We start from the raw sequence: 19,515 nt of genomic DNA, 5'->3' as shown, positions 1-19,515 counted from the left end.
TATTCACTAGTCCAGTGACAAATTGTTTATGTCTGCATACATGCACGTATATATTTTGAAAACAAGACATGACAAAAAAATAGCCTCTATGTACTACGAATGAGGGCTCAATCATCGTCCTTCGACTTCCCCACTTTCCAGATCGGTTCTTTTGATTCGGCCGAGTTTCGAATGACTTTCAAGAGATCAGCATTAGTTTTCTCAGCGACTAGCACGTACTCCTGCGATCCCGGCGAAAGCCTCTGCAATATTTCATTCTCGAATCGCCGAATTATTTCGTTCTTGCACTCACTTTCATCATCGCTTCCTTATCTGGCGTTGTAGACTTCATCAGTCCCCATCCGACGCCTATAACGGCGGCAGCGATGACAAACGACTTCGTCACAGCACTCATTCGTTCGTTGTAGATATCAACTTTGACTTCTTCTTCATTGTATTGTATCGCCTTTCACTTTTCCACCCCTTCCGCCTAGGCGCGTCCCGTCAACGTCACCGCAAAATGTCGGCGAAGAAGAGAAAAGGTCGATTTAGCGGCGTCAATCGCAGAGAAACAATATATCTCTCCTTTTCCAGTTTGCGGACTTGACATCAGCTTGGAGCTTCTCCTACCGGGCGTGGCAATCGTCACGGGTACGTAAAACAGTCCCCTTTTGCTCTTTCGCTCTGTCGTGCGTCTAAAGGCCTTTTCTCGCTCTAAAAAAGGCGGTCGCGATTTGCGAGGAGGCCCCGTCATGGAATGCGAGCGAAAGACGCTCGAACAGCAGCGCGTCGCACCCGAATCCATTGTCAATCTCTTGGAATATCTCGCCAGCGTTCCGAGGTGAGTAGATGCGTTGGGAAGAAAAAAAAAGACGCGAAATCGACGCACCCCACGCGCGCCGAAAGAAGAAGACAAAACGTCTAAGACATCTTATTTTTTAGAAACGAAGCGCGAAAGCACGGGCTCTCGATTGTCGTCGACGCACGCGATACGCCTCAGTCGGACGTGCGCACTCTACTCGACTCCGTCGCCGCTTTTCACGTAAGAGAGCGAGGGGGCGTGGTACGGTAACTCGATTTTTTTCTCTTGTAGGCAGAAGATCCGGGCAGCGTTCACGCCGTCTACGTCGTCGGTGCAGCGGAATTGCAGGGAGAGTTTAATTATAAAGTACGAATCGATTAATGATATATATATTTATTCATTTATTTACTTATTTCGTCGTAGGTTGTTCCTTTGGGCGGAATTGAGCAATTGTCTGCGTACATCTCTTCCGATCAGCTGACATCGTCACTTGACGGATCCGCTCGATACGATCACGAGCAATGGATTCGCTTTCGATTTGTAAACAGGATACAATAACGTCACGCTTTCAAATCCATTTTTTAAAAAATTCTAGGCAATCGAACCGTTTTTGACCGACTGCAGTAGCTGTGCGAAAGCTCTAAAAGCGGCCGTTCAACAGCCGGAGGGCGACGGCACGAATCCGCCCACGTCTCCAACGCAGCAGTCCGCCGAGGAGCTGCTCAAACAGCTGCGCGTCAACGAACTGATTCAAGAGTCGGGAAAGATTGTCGATCGTCTGTGCAATCCGCCGCCGGATTGGCAATCGTTCGCGTGGTCGCCCGATTTCAAAGGACTGACGGCGTACGTGAATCAGATGGCCGCGCAATTGGAAAAATTGAAGGCCCAACTCGTGGCGACGAGCGGCGGACGAAAACGGCGGGGCACGAGGGAGTACGCAAAGGAAATCAAGTCGAAAGAAGTTCTGGATAATGTATGATTGAAAACGTCGAGAGACGCGTGCTCTTTTTGCTATTGTTGCAATGAAGGTGCTTTCGTTTATCGACGAAGAAGGGAAAGAGCTGTTGGAGCAGGAGAGCGTTGCCGAGTCACTTGGCGGCGCTGAATTGCTGCTCTATGATATCACTGATTTTGAAGAGACAGCTAAAGTTAGTCTAGAGATAGATACATAAATCAATATATTGTCTTTGTTTTTTTTGTTGTAGAGTGTGCTGACAAGCGGTCGGACGGCTGCTGAGACCATTCTCAAGGATGACAAGTCGACGAAGGAAGATCGTGACAAAGCGACGTCCGTGTTGGAAGCGATTCGATTGTTTGTAGAGAAATTAGGCGAACGGCGACAGCGACTCGTATTGTTTCGCGAATTCCATCATTTGATAGACAAGGTGAAAGCCGGAAGTAGAGCGGAAAAAAGAAACTCCTTTTTGAATAAATTCTTTTAGGCATTTAGCTGGAGTGTTCACGCTGCTCGCTTTCTGAGTCGACAGGAAGTGGCCGTCGATTCGAGCGAAAGCCGTCTCTCCGATCTTCTCCTCGAATGCCAGACGTTTCATCAGAAACACTCCGCCTTGACGCGAGACGACGTCGATCGTCTTTCCACGCTGTCGACGCAACTCAAACCGCCGCAGCGCGTCAGAAATCAAGTGGAGGAGGCCGTTCTCGCTAACGAAGAGGCGGAGAGCCGATTCCAAGGCCGATGGCAATTTATCGAGTTATTGCTTCGGGGTGGAAATCAGACGGATGCTCGTGCCGGCGGCGAGAGCGGCTCGGAAGACGCGCAGAGCGTTGATTTCGATGCATTCGAAGTTTCGGATAGCGAAGAGGAGACGGATGAGACGGACGGCGAGAGCACGTACGTAACGAGCAGCGCGACGGCGTCGCTGTCGAAATTGTCGCTTGCGATCGCCGAGGCTAAGACGATGAAGAGGAGTGGCAGCGGCGACGACGACGGCGGCGACGTTTTTCTCGATTCGTTTTTGGAGAGGGTCGACGATGACGTTCCCGTCGTTGCCGCCGACGGATCCGAAGAGGCCGACTCGACGTCATCGTCGCCGCCGCCGGATTTGGGTAAGGAATCGGCGAAGATTAAGAAGAGAAAGAAGCTCGTTAACGAGCTGGTTGAGACTGAGGAGAAGTACGTTGACGATTTGGAGCACATATGCAAGGTAAAAGTAGAGGCTAGACGCGGCGCGGCACCGAGGTGAAGGCTCTCTGTACGTAGGACTACATTAGCGCGTACTACTTGTCAAGTGACATGGTACCGAATAGTATGCGCGGTAAATCGAACGTTCTGTTCGGCAATGTGCCAGCCTTGTTCGAATTCAACAAGAAGTAAAGATGTTCCAGTGGGTGCCAAAACAGAAACTTTTTGATTTCTTGTGTCACTTTAGTAAATTTCTTCCCGAATTGATGAAGTACCGCGGAACGCCTTTGAAACTTGGCTCTTGTTTCGTCTTTTTTGTACGTGTATGAAGGAAAGAGAGTGAGGGGCCTACGTAATTGATGTCTATAGGAGCAAGACTTTGGCCATTATTCACTCTATTTTAAAAATATGCCGGCTCAAGAGAAAATGCTCCAGGAGGGTCCACCCTTTGAATTTTTTAGGGTACATTGTTCTCCGTTGATTTCTCGTTGTTGATCGATCTGTTTTATAGTCAGTGCAGATTCGTTTGAATGATCCCTTTTCACTTATGTCATACCTTATCAAACCGTTCCAGAGAATGGTCAAATATAGGCAATTTTTAGAGGTAAGAACCCTTTGAAGATGGTCTGTTGTTGAGAGTTTGATATACTCCACTGTAGGAAATCAGAGAGAATGCTCCCGGTGGCCTTCATTCGAAAACAGCTCAAGATCTTGATGTCATTCATTTTAATATATCGAAAAGAATCTTTTAAAACTACAATGTCTTTTGGTTTTTTAGGCTGCCATTCACCAAATCAAGTTTCAGCTGCGTCATGGCAACGATTTGCTAGCACTAGATTCCCTCAAAGGATTTGACGTAAAAGAGTAGGGGACTAAATTCGTAATCGATATTGTTTTATTACAGGGTAATGTTGATGAGCAAGGAGCCCTACTTTTGCAGGTTTGTATAGCCACGTGTACGCGTGTTCTACAACGTCGTTTTCATGTCTTGCTCAGGACGACTTCATTATCTCGGATCGCAGGGGTCGTCACAAGCGTCGGCTCTTCCTATTCGAGGAATCCATTCTGTTTGCGAAGCAGCGCGAAGTGAAAGGCTCGTCGAGCAGCTTTGACTACAAGGGCTTCATGAAGGTACTCTTATCATAGCTTCCTCGTTTAAGGAGCAATAGATAGAGATACGTAGACGGCGGATATGGGACTGACGGAGACCACCAAAGGAAACGATCCGTGCAAATTTGAAATTTGGTTCAGAAGACGACGACAACAAGACATAGTAATTCTACAGGTACTGGCCGAACGAAGAGAGATTCGTTTGCTTGTATGTACCTACTCTTTATTTAGGCGCAAACCCCGGCAAAGAAAAGCGAATGGGTCCAAGAGATCCATCATCTTCTATTTTACCAGATGAAACGTCTAAAAGGTAAAACCAGAATCACATTTAATTATAATAATCTGAATGCGCGTATAGAGCACAAAGCGCGCACTAGCAACGCTCCGGCTCTCGCTCCGCGACGCCAGCGTTCGACCATGGGTTTCTCCATGGCGTCCGGCAGTGCCGGCACTCTGACGCCTCGCACGAGCATCAACGTGCCGGGAAGGGGATCGCGAGCGTCAGGCGCCACGACGTCTAGCTACATACAGGTATTACACAACGAAGGGCTTCAAGGTTCGGTCACTCCAGTGGGGGAGGAGGAAGAAACTCTGGAGCGAGACTCCAGCACGTCAAAGCGGGAATCGACTCAATCAAGCAGTTCAAAGCAAGGGTTTCGCGACCAAGAGGATGGTTCTACAGCCGTCTAGGCATTTTTACTAGAAACGCGCTGTCTTTCTTTGTTGCACTGTATCGCTTTCTATTCGCTGTTCTTAGGACGTTTGTGTGCTGTGTAGGTGGCATCATAAGTTTATTTTTCCAAGTTGTATTCCTCACTAGCCTATCGTAAGACTGCGTGTGCGAGGCTAGAGTAGAAAAGGAATCACTGCTTTTCTGTTCTTTGGGTAGTCGTCGAACTTTTCGTGATAGTTCCTAATGATTTAGGACGCAACTCAGTTATGATGTACACTCGTATGTGACTTACTGGTGGTGGTGAAGGGCTCGTGGTATGAGATTCAATGCAGACATTATAGGAAGAACGAGGCTAGGGAGACTCCAGCCTGCCAATCCAAAGCCAATCCACTCCACGACTTCCCCGAAGAAATTCGCGCCTGAAACGTACTCAAACAGGCCGCCTAGGAAAGAAGAAATGATATGGTAATCTATTAATTTTGAGTAGAAATTGAACCTCGCGGGATCTTGTATCCTGTCTCCCCTGGTTTCCTCAGATTTCTTAAAATGTGATCAGAGTGAAGATTGATGGCAAAGCCAACAAAGAAAATGATGATGCCGAGTACAAAGTTCCACGAGGTAATCCAGTCATTGGGGTAGTTACCAAAACGTGTCAGATATCGACCCTGCACGTAGCCATTGACAACGCACGCCATTATAGCGAGAGACACGTTCCCAAGTGTCGTGGGACTGGTGCCTCGAATGAGAAAAGGATAGAAGACGGTTCTAAGAAGAGCAACGATTATTGTTATTATTAGAAGTGTACAGCAACACTACCTCTGGATATAATGAAGTACGAAGCATCCCAGAAGGATCTGGTTTGCATTGAGACGGCCCTGTATTTGCGAATGTATCGGTTTGACGAGCACTGCGCACGCTAGTGGAACGACGAGCGACGGTGTTGCTTGTACGATCCAGCCTAATTTCATGTTAATCGAAAAGCCGAACAGGCTGCTGCCGCCGAGCGGCGTCGTCTGCGGCACGTCCTTTCTCGCGTAGCGTCCGTACGGAGCTCGAATGCCGATGACGCGAAGAATAATGAAGAAGACGACGAAAAGCGTCATCTGGAATCGACACAGCTTGATGATAAGTTCCTGCTCTTCAGCGGGCGAAAGGCCACCCAGAAGGCCGCTGATTGCGTCCATAAATCGTGACTTGATTCCACAGATTGTGACGATCGTCGCCTAGTCAGGTGACCTGACCAGTAGCCGCCAGAGCCGTATACAGAGAGTTATACAGAGCCGTGGTACAGTAGCCGCTAGCGCACTAAAACGATATGGCGACAACGGCTACTACAACTCTTCCCGTGTACGTCGTAGACGCCTTTTCTGCGACATCGTTCGCAGGAAATCCAGCGGCAGTCATCCTCATCTCGCCCGATCAAGAAAAAGACCTCACCGACGATCTATTACAGTCGACTGCAGCCGAAATGAACCTTTCGGAAACGGCCTTCATCTACGGCACGTCGGCAGCGAAATCGTTCGAAATGGAAAACCATTTTCGTCTACGCTGGTTTACACCGCAATGCGAGGTCGCCTTGTGCGGCCACGCGACGCTCGCATCGGCCGCCGTTCTCTTCAACGAACTGGGCAACGAGTCGAGAGAAATCGCGTTCGAAACGTTGAGCGGATCTCTGCCTACGCGACGTCACGAGGAAAATGGGATAAAAATGGAATTTCCTTTGAATCGACCGGAAAAATTCGCCGGAAGCGGCCTAGACAATTTAGCTAGGGCTGTCGTGGAAAATCCTCGAGTCCAAGACATTTATTACTCTCCTACTACTAAAAAGGTACTGATACGACTTGACGATAAGGAGACGAAAGAGTCGCTCAAAAGTCTTGATCCTAATCCGATGCAATTAATGATTTGGCAGCTTTGACTACAAGGGCTTCATGAAGGTACTCTTATCATAGCTTCCTCGTTTAAGGAGCAATAGATAGAGATACGTAGACGGCGGATATGGGACTGACGGAGACCACCAAAGGAAACGATCCGTGCAAATTTGAAATTTGGTTCAGAAGACGACGACAACAAGACATAGTAATTCTACAGGTACTGGCCGAACGAAGAGAGATTCGTTTGCTTGTATGTACCTACTCTTTATTTAGGCGCAAACCCCGGCAAAGAAAAGCGAATGGGTCCAAGAGATCCATCATCTTCTATTTTACCAGATGAAACGTCTAAAAGGTAAAACCAGAATCACATTTAATTATAATAATCTGAATGCGCGTATAGAGCACAAAGCGCGCACTAGCAACGCTCCGGCTCTCGCTCCGCGACGCCAGCGTTCGACCATGGGTTTCTCCATGGCGTCCGGCAGTGCCGGCACTCTGACGCCTCGCACGAGCATCAACGTGCCGGGAAGGGGATCGCGAGCGTCAGGCGCCACGACGTCTAGCTACATACAGGTATTACACAACGAAGGGCTTCAAGGTTCGGTCACTCCAGTGGGGGAGGAGGAGGAAACTCTGAAGCGAGACTCCAACACGTCAAAGCGGGAATCGACTCAATCAAGCAGTTCAAAGCAAGGGTTTCGCGACCAAGAGGATGGTTCTACAGCCGTCTAGGCATTTTTACTAGAAACGCGCTGTCTTTCTTTCTTTGTTGCACTGTATCGCTTTCTATTCGCTGTTCTTAGGACGTTTGTGTGCTGTGTAGGTGGCATCATAAGTTTATTTTTCCAAATTGTATTCCTCACTAGCCTATCGTAAGACTGCATGTGCGAGGCTAGAGTAGAAAAGGAATCGCTGCTTTTCTGTTCTTTGGGTAGTCGTCGAACTTTTCGTGATAGTTCCTAATGATTTAGGACGCAACTCAGCTATGATGTCTGTGTACACTCGTATGTGACTTACTGGTGGTGGTGAAGGGCTCGTGGTATGAGATTGAATGCAGACATTATAGGAAGAACGAGGCTAGTGAGACTCCAGCCGGCCAATCCAAAGCCAATCCACTCCACGACTTCCCCGAAGAAATTCGCGCCTGAAACGTACTCAAACAGGCCGCCTAGGAAAGAAGAAATGATATGGTGATCTATTAATTTTGAGTAGAAATTGAACCTCGCGGGATCTTGTATCCTGTCTCCCCTGGTTTCCTCAGATTTCTTAAAATGTGATCAGAGTGAAGATTGATGGCAAAGCCAACAAAAAAAATGATGATGCCGAGTACAAAGTTCCACGAGGTAATCCAGTCATTGGGGTAGTTACCAAAACGTGTCAGATATCGACCCTGCACGTAGCCGTTGACAACGCACGCCATTGTAGCGAGAGACACGGTCCCAAGTGTCGTGGGACTGGTGCCTCGAATGAGAAAAGGATAGAAGACGGTTCTAAGAAGAGCAACGATTATTGTTATTATTAGAAGTGTACTAGCTCGTCCCCTTCACCAGCTAGCGCGCTTGATGCGGCCTCACTGGTTGAAGGCAGGGTTGAAGGGCGCATCGAGCGCGCTAGCTGGGGAAGGGCCTGGGGACGAGGCTAGAAGTGTACAGCAACACTGTACCTCTGGATATAATGAAGTACGAAGCATCCCAGAAGGATCTGGTTTGCATTGAGACGGCCCTGTATTTGCGAATGTATCGGTTTGACGAGCACTGCGCACGCTAGTGGAATGACGAGCGATGGCGTTTCTTGCATGATCCAGCCTAATTTCGCGTTCATTGAAAAGCCGAACAGGCTGCTGCCGCCGAGCGGCGTCGTCTGCGGCACGTCCTTTCTCGCGTAGCGTCCGTACGGAGCTCGAATACCGATGACGCGAAGAATAATGAAGTAGACGACGAAAAGCGTCATCTGGAATCGACACAGCTTGATGATAAGTTCCTGCTCTTCAGCGGGCGAAAGGCCACCCAGAAGGCGGCTGATTGCGTCCATAATCGTGACTTGAGTCCACAGATTGTGACGATCACGTGAACCACGTGCTGACCGCTGACCTCGCTAGCGCACTAAAACGATATGGCGACAACGGCTACTACAACTCTTCCCGTGTACGTCGTAGACGCCTTTTCTGCGACATCGTTCGCAGGAAATCCAGCGGCAGTCATCCTCATCTCGTCCGATCAAGAAAAAGACCTCACCGACGATCTATTACAGTCGACTGCAGCCGAAATGAACCTTTCGGAAACGGCCTTCATCTACGGCACGTCGTCAGCGAAATCGTTCGAAATGGAAAACCATTTTCGTCTACGCTGGTTTACACCGCAATGCGAGGTCGCCTTGTGCGGCCACGCGACGCTCGCATCGGCCGCCGTTCTCTTCAACGAACTGGGCAACGAGTCGAGAGAAATCGCGTTCGAAACGTTGAGCGGATCTCTGCCTACGCGACGTCACGAGGAAAATGGGATAAAAATGGAATTTCCTTTGAATCGACCGGAAAAATTCGCCGGAAGCGGCCTAGACAATTTAGCTAGGGCTGTCGTGGAAAGTCGTCGAGTCCAAGACATTTATTACTCTCCTACTACTAAAAAGGTACTGATACGACTTGACGATAAGGAGACGAAAGAGTCGCTCGAAAGTCTTGATCCTAATCCGATGCAATTAATGATTTCGTGTCAAGGCGTCGATGTGAAGGGAGTCATCGTGACTCTGATTGGCTGCAGTCGCTGCGAACGAGCCGCTGACGGATCGGAGAATTACGATTTTATATCGCGTTATTTTGCGCCGTGGGTCGGCATCAATGAGGATCCCGTGACCGGGTCGGCTCACACGGTCCTCGCACCCTATTGGAGCGAAACGTTCGGCGGCGTCAAGAGTCTAAAAGCGCGTCAATGCTCGAGACGAGGCGGCGATTTGGAGCTCGTTCTCCGCGACGACGGACGCGTCGATATCATCGGCAAAGCGACAACGGTTCTCAAAGGAAAAATTCATCTCTGAACGTGATTTATTTTCATGTTTTTACAGTCAGTCTACATGTGCGAGCAATTGGGACAAACGACTTACAAGTCCCTTAGCGTAGCAAAAAGAAGACGGCACGTCAAAAGGAAGGGTCTCACTGACTCGTTTCGTTAGCATCTGGCACAGCCAGAACTCTCTGGCTGACGCTGATGCAGCCTCTTCAGCGTGTTGTCTCCGTATTGAATGCCGGAACCCATTCTCTCGGGATCCAGTTCGCCTTGAGAGGATACATATAAGTAAGGTCTGGTCTGGGTGAACGATATAGGATACCTGAGTCAATCTTGGAAAGTATGGAACGAGCACACTTCAAGAACGACTCCTCCACGTTTTCACCAGTCAATGCGCTCGTCTCAAGAAACATGAGCTCTACGAGAGACACTATCTGTTTGTCTCCGAGTATTTTCCTCGTTTTCTCGTACCGTTCTCTTGAGCAAATCGACTTGCCTCCAAGAAAGTCACTTCCCTATCGGCCTCCAAATCCTTCTTATTGCCCACCATAATAATGACAATATTCGGACTGGCCAACGTTCGAGCATCGGTCAGCCAATTGGTCAACGAATTGTAAGTCTCCCGACTCGAGAAAAACATAAAATCAAAATAAATTAATTCGGCGCGTTTTCACACCTCGTGATGTCGTATACGAGAAGAGCGCCCGCTGCGCCCCTATAATAGCTCCTAGTCACCGATCTAAGACAAGAATAAATAGGAGCGAATAAATACGTGCGCTTTGCGGCGGCGAACCTGAATCGTTCCTGTCCGGCTGTATCCCAGATTTGGAGTTTTACCGTTTTTCCGCCGGCGTTTACGACTTTCGAGCCGAATTCGACGCCGATCGTGTGCGTCGACTCTTGTTTGACTAGTAGAAAAGCGGAAGAAGATGAAGCGGGTGGCGATGTCGCCGTTCTCCCGGAACGGGAAACTACGGCGGGGCCCCTCCCTGTGCGACGTTCGTCGACGAGACGACGCCGATTGCTTACATTTGCTCTCGATGAATTGGTGGAGAATGCACGACTTGCCGACGCCGGCGCTTCCAATCACGAGAAACTTGAACAGGTAGTCTAAAATCCGAGGGTCCCCTTTCGAGAAAGCAAAGATCGAGAAGCGTTCCACGTACCATACGATTCGGACATGGTGCAGCGGCGAAACGACGCGAAATCGGTAAGAAGAGATCGATGTATGTAGAGACAACTTCCACTACGCATGCGCGGTGATAGCTCACTAAGAAATGACTGGAGTCGAAGACGTGGCTCACGAAAAGCCGACAACGGACGAGAAAGCCGTCCAAGTCGTCGTAGCGAAAGACGACCACACGTTCGAGTTAGACGTCGAGGCGCTCGAAAGCATTCTCCTTCGCGACGACGTAAAAGACAAGACAGTCGCAGTCGTATCGGTCGCGGGAGCGTTTCGCAAAGGAAAATCATTCCTTCTCAACTTCTTTCTGCGTTACTTGAGCGAAGGGGTACGCCGCGAATACGGTTTAGAGTCTATAAACCGGTTTTTTCTTTTTTCTTCAGTGTCCCGATTCGATCGAGGAATGGATTGGACGCGATGAAGAGCCACTCGAGGGATTTCACTGGCGCGGCGGGTCAAATCGCGACACGACGGGAATTTTGATGTGGAATCGTCCGTTCATTGTGAAACATCCGATCAGCAACGAAGAGGTCGCCGTTCTGCTCATGGACACGCAGGGCGCGTTTGATACGACGTCGACTGTGAAAGATTGTGCCACCATTTTTGCACTCTCCACCATGATCAGTTCTATTCAGGTACAGTACAATGATCAATAATATTAGGTGACGATTTATTTCTTCTTATTCTCGGTTCTAGGTGTACAATATTTCTTCTATGATTCGAGAAGATGATCTACAACATTTGCAGGTAATTGTTTGATTGTCTAAAAACTGTCCAAAATGCCCGTGCAGTTACATTGGCTTTTCTTTTGACAGCTCTTTACTGAATATGGTCGCCTGGCTCTGAAGGATTCACTTTCCAAGCCATTTCAGGTATTTATGATGAGAGATACCCCAGGTCCCTTTCACTTGCTCTTCTATGCTAGCGTCTTGCTTTTCTCGTTCGAGACTGGAGCTATGCCTACGAACGTCCCTATGGATATAAAGGTGGAGAGGAGTACTTGGAAAGTCTTCTTAAAGTGAGTAAACAACGTCAATTCGTCGTTTTCTCATTGTTTCTTTCTAGGTGAGTAGTAGCCAGCACGAACAGCTGAAAATGGTTCGGGAGCACATCAGGGAGTGCTTTGAACATGTCGACTGTTTTCTCTTACCTCATCCCGGCCTTACTGTGGCAGAAAATCCCGAATTTACGGGGAAATTATCAGGTACATGTATAACTGTGTTTTTTACTTTTGTCACCGCCACTCTTGACTTCTGCTGACTAAAGAAATCGATGACAAATTCAAGGAACAGCTTGGCAAGTTCACACCTAGCATCCTAGCTCCAAGACACCTCATTCTGAAGTCGGTAAATGGCAGCAAGCTAAATGGCAGAGGACTCATTGGATGCTTCCAAGTCAGCAACAACTGCACATTATTTCGTCCACGTGCTCATTTTTTATCTTAGTCCTACGTCAAGATTTTTCAAAGGGACGAGCTCCCTGAACCGAAATCCGTTCTCGAGGCACGCTTTCTATCCCAAACCCCTAACCCTAATCATTTTCTTCTATCTGTGACAGGCGACAGCCGAGGCAAACAACCTGGCCGCTCAAGCCGCCGCCTTGGACTTCTACAACAAAGAGATGGAAAAGGTAAAGAGAACTCTCGTAATGATTTTTCGCTGCTTTCACACCTCGCCTTTTCTAGGTCTGTGGCGGAGACAAGCCGTTTATTTCGCCTACGGAGCTCGAAGGGCACCACTCCAGGAATCTCGAAGGCGCCCTGCAGCAATTCAACGGCACTCGCAAAATGGGTGGACCCTCGTTCAGTCATTCCTACCTCGAGCAATTAGAGAAGCAGATCGAGGAAGCCTATCAGAGTTTCGTCAAGCAGAACAACGGAAAGAACATCTTCAACGCGTTTCGGAGTCCCGCCGTCTTGATTGTTCTCGTCGTTGTCGCGTGGCTCATTCGTTATCCGTTCAGCTTCTTTGGGCCTCAAATCCTGTACAATCTCTTCAGCTGGGCCCTAGTTATTTCGATGATTGCACTCGTCATTTGGACGTTTGCTCGAATGACCGGCAGAATGAGAGGAGCGGCGAGCGTGATCGACTGGACAGCCGATCTCATTTGGGATCAGGTAAAGGAAGGACAGAGATACGTACCAGTGTACTACTGTTTACGCGTTTCTGCCTTTTAGTTGTTTGCTGAAATCTACGCTAAGAGCGCGACAGGAATCGCTAAGACAGTGATCAAAACGAAAATACAGTAAGACACGTGCGAAGAATTTGCAACATGCATCTTTTTGTGCTAATACCCCGTTAGTACAAAATGTTCTAGTTTTGTGTACGGAATCTATACAGTTTTGGTGTGCATTGAATCGGAATTCATCTAAAAGCTACGCATGATGCTCGGGCTTCTATCTTCTGCTATGGCCTGAATAATTGCGTTGATATTCGGTCAGCCAGACGTCGTCATCGTCGTCTCTTCCAGCTGGGCCCAAGTTGAAAGCGCCTTGTAGCCGTTTCTGTTCGAGAGACCGTCGTTTTCGGAGCTCCTCGCGCATTTGTTCGTCAAGCTGGCGCCTTTTCATCGCTCGCAGCGCCGTAGGGTGAATCTAGGAGATTAATTAATTAATTAATTAATCGGTCGCGATTCAAAAATGGCTAGGATTCTAATTAATTGGACAGGGTTACTCCCTCTTCCGGAAGGTAACTTGAAATTTAGACGGTTTGCGCGCGTATGCGTCTTATTTTCACCTCTCTGCCGTCTGCCACTCGAACGTTGAACGTGCGCCTGTCGCTGTGTCCGCCCGCTCGCGACTCGTTTCCCCATCCGTACGCGTGAAAGGGCCCCTTTTCGTTTAGTTTCGGAATTTTCCGCGTTTTGCGCTTCGTTAGCTTCTTTTCTTTTTTAGCGACAGCGTTCTCCGGTGGTGGCTCTTCGTCTTTGTCCTCTTCGGACTTCGGTTCGTCTCGTTCGCTTTCCGCCGCGGCGTCCTCCTCATGGAGAAGCTGTGCTACGCCCACTTGGTCATCGTAGCCGTTTTCTTTTGGCTCTTCGGTCGACTGGCTCGTCGAGTCGTCGTCGGCTGGATCTTCCCATGCAAAGGGCATGTGTCGATACTCTCGGGCCTTTCTTTCCTTCCGATAAGCGACCGTTTCGGCGTACTGCCGACAAACGGCGTTCGTCCACGTCAGATTGTAAGAACGCATGTATTCTGATTTCTTTCTGCGCCCCATACTTGAAAAAAATTGCGAATGCAATGACGATAGTGACACGGAAATTTGAAATGGCGGATAAATGGACTAATGATAATAACTGTGCAGTGCGCAGGCGTAGGCACTACAATGACACATTAATTTTTTAAATCTTGTATTAACCGTTAAAATATTACGTCATATCAAAAAGGTAGCCAAAAATCTTTCCACTTACGCTAAATTGATATCGGTAAATCACGTGCTCCAAATTCATACGCCCCAACTACAAGGCCCGCCCCGACATGACGAGTTCCAAAGCTCTGCTGCGATTTTTAGATGAAGGCTGCTCACAGGAAAAAACTAAGGTGGGCAGCTCATCGGTCGAACGACCGGAAATTCGCACTCGAGCCCTATCTTACGCAGTTGAAACCGAGAATCGCCGCGAGCGGTCGCCAAGGCAAATCGCTACCCTTGCCGCGTCTCCTTCCCGGCGAAACGCTAATATTCCAACTCGACGACGTCTACTGTTACGACTCGCTCGGCTTTCGCGAACCGACGAGAGGAATTTTGCACCTAACCGACTACAAACTTTCGTTTACGGGAGTGAGAAAGCGAAAGCGACAAACGTCAGTGCATGACGCGAGATTTCGTCCTCGTTTCAGACTTCGTACGATGTCACCGTCGCCGACGACCTGTCGGAAAAGATCGACGCGAACGACGACGATCCGGAAAGACTGGCGCGACGCGGCTGGATGTCCCAGAGGGACAAGCAGAGCGGAGGACGAAAGAAATACGCTAAGCAAACGACTAGCGTCTTTTTCAACGCACCGAAATCTCACGCTTCTCTTCCAAGGTATGCGCATAGAAAATTATGATCTATTCTATATGCCTAGAGATCTTTTTTTTTTTTAGATTTCCTGATTCGCCTTCCTCGCCTGGTTTCAAGCGAAATTCGCCGAGTATCATGCGTCGACTCAAGGATTTCTCTCTGGGGGGGAATAGGTTATCGGCGGCTGCTGCAATCGAACTTCCAACTGCTCCTTCTTACCAATCGAGAATGAAATCGATGGTCTTTGATGACGCGGCCGTCTCCTTTGATGAAAGTGAGTCCGCGATTGATCTGACAAACGACAGATTGAGACCGATTGATGGAGTCTAGATGAAGAGCAAGAGCAGACGTCCTGTGACACGGAAGTCGATATTCCCTTGACTTCTATCTATAAAGTCAAGAAGCCGACCACCAAAGTGACGTCTCTCGCCGACGGAATTCGGCTCGGAGACTGCCTTCAGGTTATTTCTTGCACTGGAACCGTTGTCAAGGTAATTTTTGCGTCCGTTAGAGATAACCGAAGTGAAGGGCGTACGTACTTTCCTTAGTTTGGCTTATCGGTTCTTTGTGAAACTTCGTGGGATACAATTCGAAATGAAATTGAACGACTAATGCGTCCTCAGGTGACCACCAGGCTAGCTATTATATTTCCCACGCTCACTTTCTATATGAGTGTTTCTCTTCTTCGTAGTATTTTGCTAAGCTGTTTGCTTTCAGTTATCGCAATGCACTCAATCCGTCTCTGGACGTCAGTCTTCTAGAGAACACCCAATCACCCAACTTCTATGCATTCGAAAGTGCAGTCGTTTCTTTTTGGTAATTTCGCTTTTGTTTGATGCGCAATGTTAGGCGAATTCAAACGACTCGGTCTCCTCGATACCGACCGGTATACGTGGCGAAGTGCAACAATTAGTAAGTAAAACTTTCAGCTAACGAAACATTTTTAAATTATTATGATAATAGCCGAAAATCTTTGTCCAACGTATCCAAACGACGTCATTGTTCCCAGTTGCATCTCGGACTTAGATCTAATGAGAATCACGTCATTCTACAGGTCGTTTCAGACAATATAACAATATAAGGTCATTTTTTTAGCATTCAGTATACGTATATAGATTCAACCGCTTTCCGATTGTCTGTTGGAGAGACGGAACCAAAGGACCGGTTCTACTACGCGCAGCCAATACAATACACCGAAGGTTATTATAATTGAATCCGACTGGCTCACTCTCATGAGAGTTCTTAGGGGAAAATTGAGTACACGCTGCGAGGTAGACGAGGCGTACGTTCGAGCTCTCTGCACTTTGACCAACGTGACGCAATTGAAAGCGGCAGCAGCCAAAGTGATAATATTTACAGACCCTCCTCTATCGAAGTAAGTATTAGACGTCAATGAGAACGAGTGCGTGTCACTGGGCTCTTGGAAATAGCGCTTCGAAGCACTCCGCGCCTATTCATCAGCGCAAGCTGTCGAGAGAGGAAGCCGAGTGTGAGTCGAGTTTTATTTTCCCTAGTTGAACGTCGTTGGTATTGTCGCTTGATCTAGCCTTTTACTATCCCGAGTCGAAGTTCGTTTATTCTGACTGGGTGGACGACGGCGAAGACAGCAAAATCGCTCGGAAGAGTTTTAAGCAATTTCGAAAATTTCTCTATGAAACGACGTCAGTGCATCGCAGAATGATTAGTCGGTGATTTGATTCCTTCTCTCGTCTTAGTGACGCCGGTCGATATTATTCGCTACTCGACGAATCGGCTTGGCTTGGTCAAATTCATAAGCTTTTGTCGACTGCAGTGGAAATAGCGGCGGCTATCAAAGTTCAGTCGTCCGCCGTTTTAGTCGCCTACGAAAACGGATGGGACAGAACGGCACAGGTGCGCGACACTTTGACTCCCTCTCGCGTGCATCAAGACGTCATCTTTTGGCGCAGGTTTCTAGTCTGGCTCAATTGCTCTTAGATCCTTTTTATCGCACGCTGAATGGATTTCAGGTACGAGGCACTTTGAAGGGTCGTTCCTAAAAAAACGATGATTTACTTTCGTAGATTTTAATTCAGAAAGAATGGCTCTCTCTTGGTCATAAATTCACATCGAGAATTACTCCGTGGTTGTCGAAGAACAAGGAGAGTGGGCCGATCTTTCTTCAATTTCTCGACTGCGTGTGGCAGGCAAGAAGATCTCCGCGTGCACTCTAGGCTAGACAAATAATTGTCCGCCTGTTCAGATTCTTAGGCAGTTTCCCAGACGATTCGAATTCAACGAAGCGTTTCTACGCGTCATTGCCGACAACGTCTACTCGTCGCGATTCGGAACGTTTCTCATGGACAGCGAAAGAGAACGAGAAAAGGTACGGGGAAAAGAAAAACCCTCGAATTTTCACATCGCGTCGTGCAAAATTGCAGAAAGACGTCCACAAAGGCACCGTGTCGTTCTGGAGGTGGATGTTCCTCAACCAACAGGCATCAAACACGTATAAAAATTCCTTATACGAACCCGATCACGGACCAAAGTATCATCAACCCATCAGGGAAGTAATCATCACACGCAAAGCGTTTTTGTTTATCCCTAGAGTGCTCTATCCTCAATCGAGCATTCCTAGTCTTGGATTATGGACTACCTACTATTGTCAATACCGACAGGAGGTACGGAACGGTTTCTCTTTAGCACGAGAGTAGCTATCTTTACTCGCCTACGCAGGATCACCTCGTTGTCGCCCAGCACAATGTTTTAGAGCGTTCTATAAAGCTTCTACGAGACTATCAGGTTGAATTAATTAATTAATCAAAGCGTTGCTCGTTCTTTTTCGCCTGACTTTTTTTGCGCAGGAGCTCAAAGAGGAATTCGTTCGAGCGTCGACGGCCGCCGGCGTTTCCACCGACGACGCCGTTAGCGGTCTCCGACGCGAGGTTGTCGCTATTCCCATGCGACGAACGTCGTCGTCGGACGTCGTGCCGAATCGATTCGTCGCGAGACAATGGTCGGCGTGGACGGAACTCGAAAGGCAAGACAGTGACGAAGAGAACGACGACGGCGACGAAGAAGAAGCGGAGGCGGAATCGACGATGACGAACCATTTCGGTAAAAGTTCGACTCTCGATAGACGATTCACTCTGAGTGGATTAATCATCGGCGAGCCTCAACGACAGCATCAGCGATCGGACGCAAATCAACCACGATCACCCGTCCCGTTCAGTTTTCTCGATGTCGTTCAGAAATCCGGTGAGAGGATGAGCTCTTATTTTGAATCGATGTACGGTCACCGTTGTTTAGGTCTCAGTCTCGGCGATATGACGTCGGTTAAGCTGACGAAGGCGGTCTGTTGCGGCTATTTGTCGAAAGTCGGCGGTCGGCACAAAGCGTGGCGAAAGCGTTGGTTCGTGCTTGATCTCGACAAGCACTGCATCGCGTATTTCGAAGACGAAAAGGTGCAGTGGGAGTTGTACGCAGTTCCGGGGGTAACCGTTCTTTCCCCCGGGCTGTAGGCGGCGGCGAATAAGCATGCACCGAAGGGAGTCATTAAGTTGAACGAGATACGCGGCGCGTATCGGTTCGATAAGAAGGGCGCGACGAAGAGCCACTTCACGTTCGCCGTCGAGGTGCCACATCGAACCTATTTCATGCAGTCGTCTTCGTCGATGGGCGTCGATGTGTGGGTGTCGTGCATCTCAGCGGCGAGTCCGCTGTGCAAGCAGTAGCTTAGTCATTTATTTTTCGTCATGGGAGGGTATTTCCCGAGTCCCCTTGTACAAAGCCACCTTAGTTGAACCGACGTATTTTTTACAGTACACAGCCATGGAAGAAAAGCGCAAGAGGGCAAAGCTTTGTCTGTACGGCATCATCGTTTTGGGCGTTGTTGCAATCGTTTCCATTGCCGTGTTCGGGGTCCTGTTGGCATCTGAGATCGGCGATCAACATCAGGATTTCATCTTCAACGGCGGCTTGACGACGACGCAGGGCAAACGACTAGGGTGTAAATTGTGTCTCAGCGTCTTTCCTCTTCCAAACGACGCCGTAGAATTGGAGTTGGCCGCCTCGACGGCGTTGACGTTGCCGGACCTCCGACGTCCGTTTCGTTACACCCTATCTGGCTGCACCCAGTTGAACAATCATAATTCGTATCTCCGTTCGGCCTACTGGAATCAAGGGTCAACGTTGACGTACACTTTTAGGACGTCCGGTGCAATCACGTTGAGGGTCTGCAGGTACGAAAGCAACCCGCCCAAGCCAAAGAGCCGCTGCGACAAAATTCTAGAGCACATCACCCCTCCTTTTGGTTGGACAAATGCCTCGTTTCTTGCTAAAGAATCTGGCTACTATATCCTGGAATTTATAAACTACAATGAGTCCGCAGTTAGCGTGTCACTGTGTGATATCTCCGTGGGAGGCTATAGCACCGTGTACAATTTGTCCAGCGTAAGCAATCGCTGCATTGTTAATACAACGGTCAATTCCACATGTTGCCTTCCCTCACTTTCCAAAGAAGAAATGGTTGTTGTGAGTGGAACAGGCAACCCTCTATATGAGCTTCAAACTCAAGCTGAAATCACGGTGACCCAAACATGTGGCTTGGGATTGTATTTCGTCATACCCCTATCCATCAGTATATTTTTGATAATAGCTCTGCTTGTTAGCATTATATTATTATACAAGTGGAGAGATCGGCAAAGCTACAGTCGATTACAACAGCAAGAACCACACGAAACGACACGAATTTTAACTAATTAAACTGATGGCTTTACCACTTTACTGT

General features: G+C 48.4%; 9 protein-coding genes and 1 pseudogene across 10 annotated transcripts; 6 read left to right on the top strand and 4 right to left on the bottom strand.

Annotated features, from left to right (window-relative positions):
- The first annotated feature begins 414 nt into the window (after nucleotides 1–414).
- On the top strand, nucleotides 415–4,843 carry LOC136189258 (puratrophin-1-like). Its single transcript, XM_065977171.1, has 21 exons — nucleotides 415–521; nucleotides 574–630; nucleotides 703–820; nucleotides 922–1,021; nucleotides 1,073–1,147; nucleotides 1,205–1,321; nucleotides 1,377–1,754; nucleotides 1,810–1,929; nucleotides 1,987–2,166; nucleotides 2,224–2,946; nucleotides 3,003–3,112; nucleotides 3,172–3,241; nucleotides 3,294–3,386; nucleotides 3,436–3,528; nucleotides 3,584–3,640; nucleotides 3,703–3,780; nucleotides 3,829–3,864; nucleotides 3,921–4,055; nucleotides 4,108–4,209; nucleotides 4,266–4,344; nucleotides 4,393–4,843. Exons 1-21 carry the CDS (start codon nucleotides 500–502, stop codon nucleotides 4,722–4,724), a joined length of 3,075 nt encoding a protein of 1,024 aa, XP_065833243.1. The 5' UTR covers nucleotides 415–499; the 3' UTR covers nucleotides 4,725–4,843.
- Nucleotides 4,807–5,983, bottom strand: LOC136189288 (3-oxo-5-alpha-steroid 4-dehydrogenase 1-like). Its single transcript, XM_065977210.1, has 4 exons — nucleotides 5,524–5,983; nucleotides 5,204–5,472; nucleotides 5,000–5,150; nucleotides 4,807–4,947 (listed from the first exon to the last, which is right to left on the bottom strand). Exons 1-4 carry the CDS (start codon nucleotides 5,889–5,891, stop codon nucleotides 4,881–4,883), a joined length of 855 nt encoding a protein of 284 aa, XP_065833282.1. The 5' UTR covers nucleotides 5,892–5,983; the 3' UTR covers nucleotides 4,807–4,880.
- A 39-nt stretch (nucleotides 5,984–6,022) lies between these two features.
- Nucleotides 6,023–6,625, top strand: LOC136189092 (phenazine biosynthesis-like domain-containing protein 2 pseudogene; annotated as a pseudogene).
- A 71-nt stretch (nucleotides 6,626–6,696) lies between these two features.
- Nucleotides 6,697–7,436, top strand: LOC136189293 (pleckstrin homology domain-containing family G member 4B-like). Its single transcript, XM_065977214.1, has 3 exons — nucleotides 6,697–6,798; nucleotides 6,855–6,933; nucleotides 6,982–7,436. The coding sequence occupies exons 1-3, from the start codon at nucleotides 6,706–6,708 to the stop codon at nucleotides 7,311–7,313; spliced, it is 504 nt and encodes a 167-aa protein (XP_065833286.1). The 5' UTR covers nucleotides 6,697–6,705; the 3' UTR covers nucleotides 7,314–7,436.
- Nucleotides 7,402–8,668, bottom strand: LOC136189287 (3-oxo-5-alpha-steroid 4-dehydrogenase 1-like). The gene is made up of 4 exons (XM_065977209.1): nucleotides 8,245–8,668; nucleotides 7,803–8,071; nucleotides 7,599–7,749; nucleotides 7,402–7,540 (listed from the first exon to the last, which is right to left on the bottom strand). The coding sequence occupies exons 1-4, from the start codon at nucleotides 8,610–8,612 to the stop codon at nucleotides 7,474–7,476; spliced, it is 855 nt and encodes a 284-aa protein (XP_065833281.1). The 5' UTR covers nucleotides 8,613–8,668; the 3' UTR covers nucleotides 7,402–7,473.
- On the top strand, nucleotides 8,213–9,679 carry LOC136189284 (phenazine biosynthesis-like domain-containing protein 1). Its single transcript, XM_065977205.1, has one exon. The coding sequence runs from the start codon at nucleotides 8,694–8,696 to the stop codon at nucleotides 9,609–9,611; it is 918 nt and encodes a 305-aa protein (XP_065833277.1). The 5' UTR covers nucleotides 8,213–8,693; the 3' UTR covers nucleotides 9,612–9,679.
- LOC136189291 (ras-related protein Rab-4B) lies at nucleotides 9,601–10,828 on the bottom strand. The gene is made up of 7 exons (XM_065977213.1): nucleotides 10,747–10,828; nucleotides 10,610–10,690; nucleotides 10,374–10,488; nucleotides 10,257–10,319; nucleotides 10,052–10,206; nucleotides 9,903–9,998; nucleotides 9,601–9,849 (listed from the first exon to the last, which is right to left on the bottom strand). Exons 1-7 carry the CDS (start codon nucleotides 10,760–10,762, stop codon nucleotides 9,743–9,745), a joined length of 633 nt encoding a protein of 210 aa, XP_065833285.1. The 5' UTR covers nucleotides 10,763–10,828; the 3' UTR covers nucleotides 9,601–9,742.
- LOC136189269 (atlastin-1-like) lies at nucleotides 10,822–13,119 on the top strand. The gene is made up of 11 exons (XM_065977188.1): nucleotides 10,822–11,091; nucleotides 11,147–11,398; nucleotides 11,460–11,510; nucleotides 11,579–11,635; nucleotides 11,689–11,781; nucleotides 11,829–11,967; nucleotides 12,030–12,157; nucleotides 12,209–12,265; nucleotides 12,321–12,392; nucleotides 12,448–12,879; nucleotides 12,940–13,119. Exons 1-11 carry the CDS (start codon nucleotides 10,858–10,860, stop codon nucleotides 13,009–13,011), a joined length of 1,587 nt encoding a protein of 528 aa, XP_065833260.1. The 5' UTR covers nucleotides 10,822–10,857; the 3' UTR covers nucleotides 13,012–13,119.
- On the bottom strand, nucleotides 12,972–14,050 carry LOC136189289 (centriole, cilia and spindle-associated protein-like). Its single transcript, XM_065977211.1, has 2 exons — nucleotides 13,499–14,050; nucleotides 12,972–13,356 (listed from the first exon to the last, which is right to left on the bottom strand). Exons 1-2 carry the CDS (start codon nucleotides 13,979–13,981, stop codon nucleotides 13,159–13,161), a joined length of 681 nt encoding a protein of 226 aa, XP_065833283.1. The 5' UTR covers nucleotides 13,982–14,050; the 3' UTR covers nucleotides 12,972–13,158.
- Nucleotides 14,051–14,178: 128 nt separating this feature from the next.
- On the top strand, nucleotides 14,179–18,460 carry LOC136189259 (uncharacterized). 2 transcript variants are annotated; one of them, XM_065977173.1, is made up of 23 exons: nucleotides 14,179–14,304; nucleotides 14,363–14,542; nucleotides 14,602–14,792; nucleotides 14,852–15,042; nucleotides 15,099–15,259; nucleotides 15,317–15,391; nucleotides 15,460–15,565; nucleotides 15,618–15,680; nucleotides 15,732–15,822; nucleotides 15,884–15,967; nucleotides 16,015–16,143; nucleotides 16,199–16,257; nucleotides 16,315–16,429; nucleotides 16,484–16,640; nucleotides 16,697–16,756; nucleotides 16,811–16,933; nucleotides 16,990–17,112; nucleotides 17,168–17,274; nucleotides 17,335–17,407; nucleotides 17,463–17,528; nucleotides 17,591–17,984; nucleotides 18,036–18,190; nucleotides 18,248–18,460. In XM_065977173.1, exons 1-23 carry the CDS (start codon nucleotides 14,242–14,244, stop codon nucleotides 18,458–18,460), a joined length of 2,979 nt encoding a protein of 992 aa, XP_065833245.1. In that variant the 5' UTR covers nucleotides 14,179–14,241. The 2 variants fall into 2 exon arrangements, with proteins under 2 accessions (XP_065833245.1, XP_065833244.1); XM_065977172.1 differs by having other exon boundaries at nucleotides 17,591–18,190.
- The last annotated feature ends 1,055 nt before the right edge of the window (nucleotides 18,461–19,515 follow it).

The sequence above is a fragment of the Oscarella lobularis genome, chromosome 7 (assembly GCF_947507565.1).
Source record: "Oscarella lobularis chromosome 7, ooOscLobu1.1, whole genome shotgun sequence".
Lineage (NCBI taxonomy): Eukaryota > Metazoa > Porifera > Homoscleromorpha > Homosclerophorida > Oscarellidae > Oscarella > Oscarella lobularis.
Note: the sequence above shows the minus strand (reverse complement) of the source record. Positions and strands in the feature narration are given on the sequence as shown.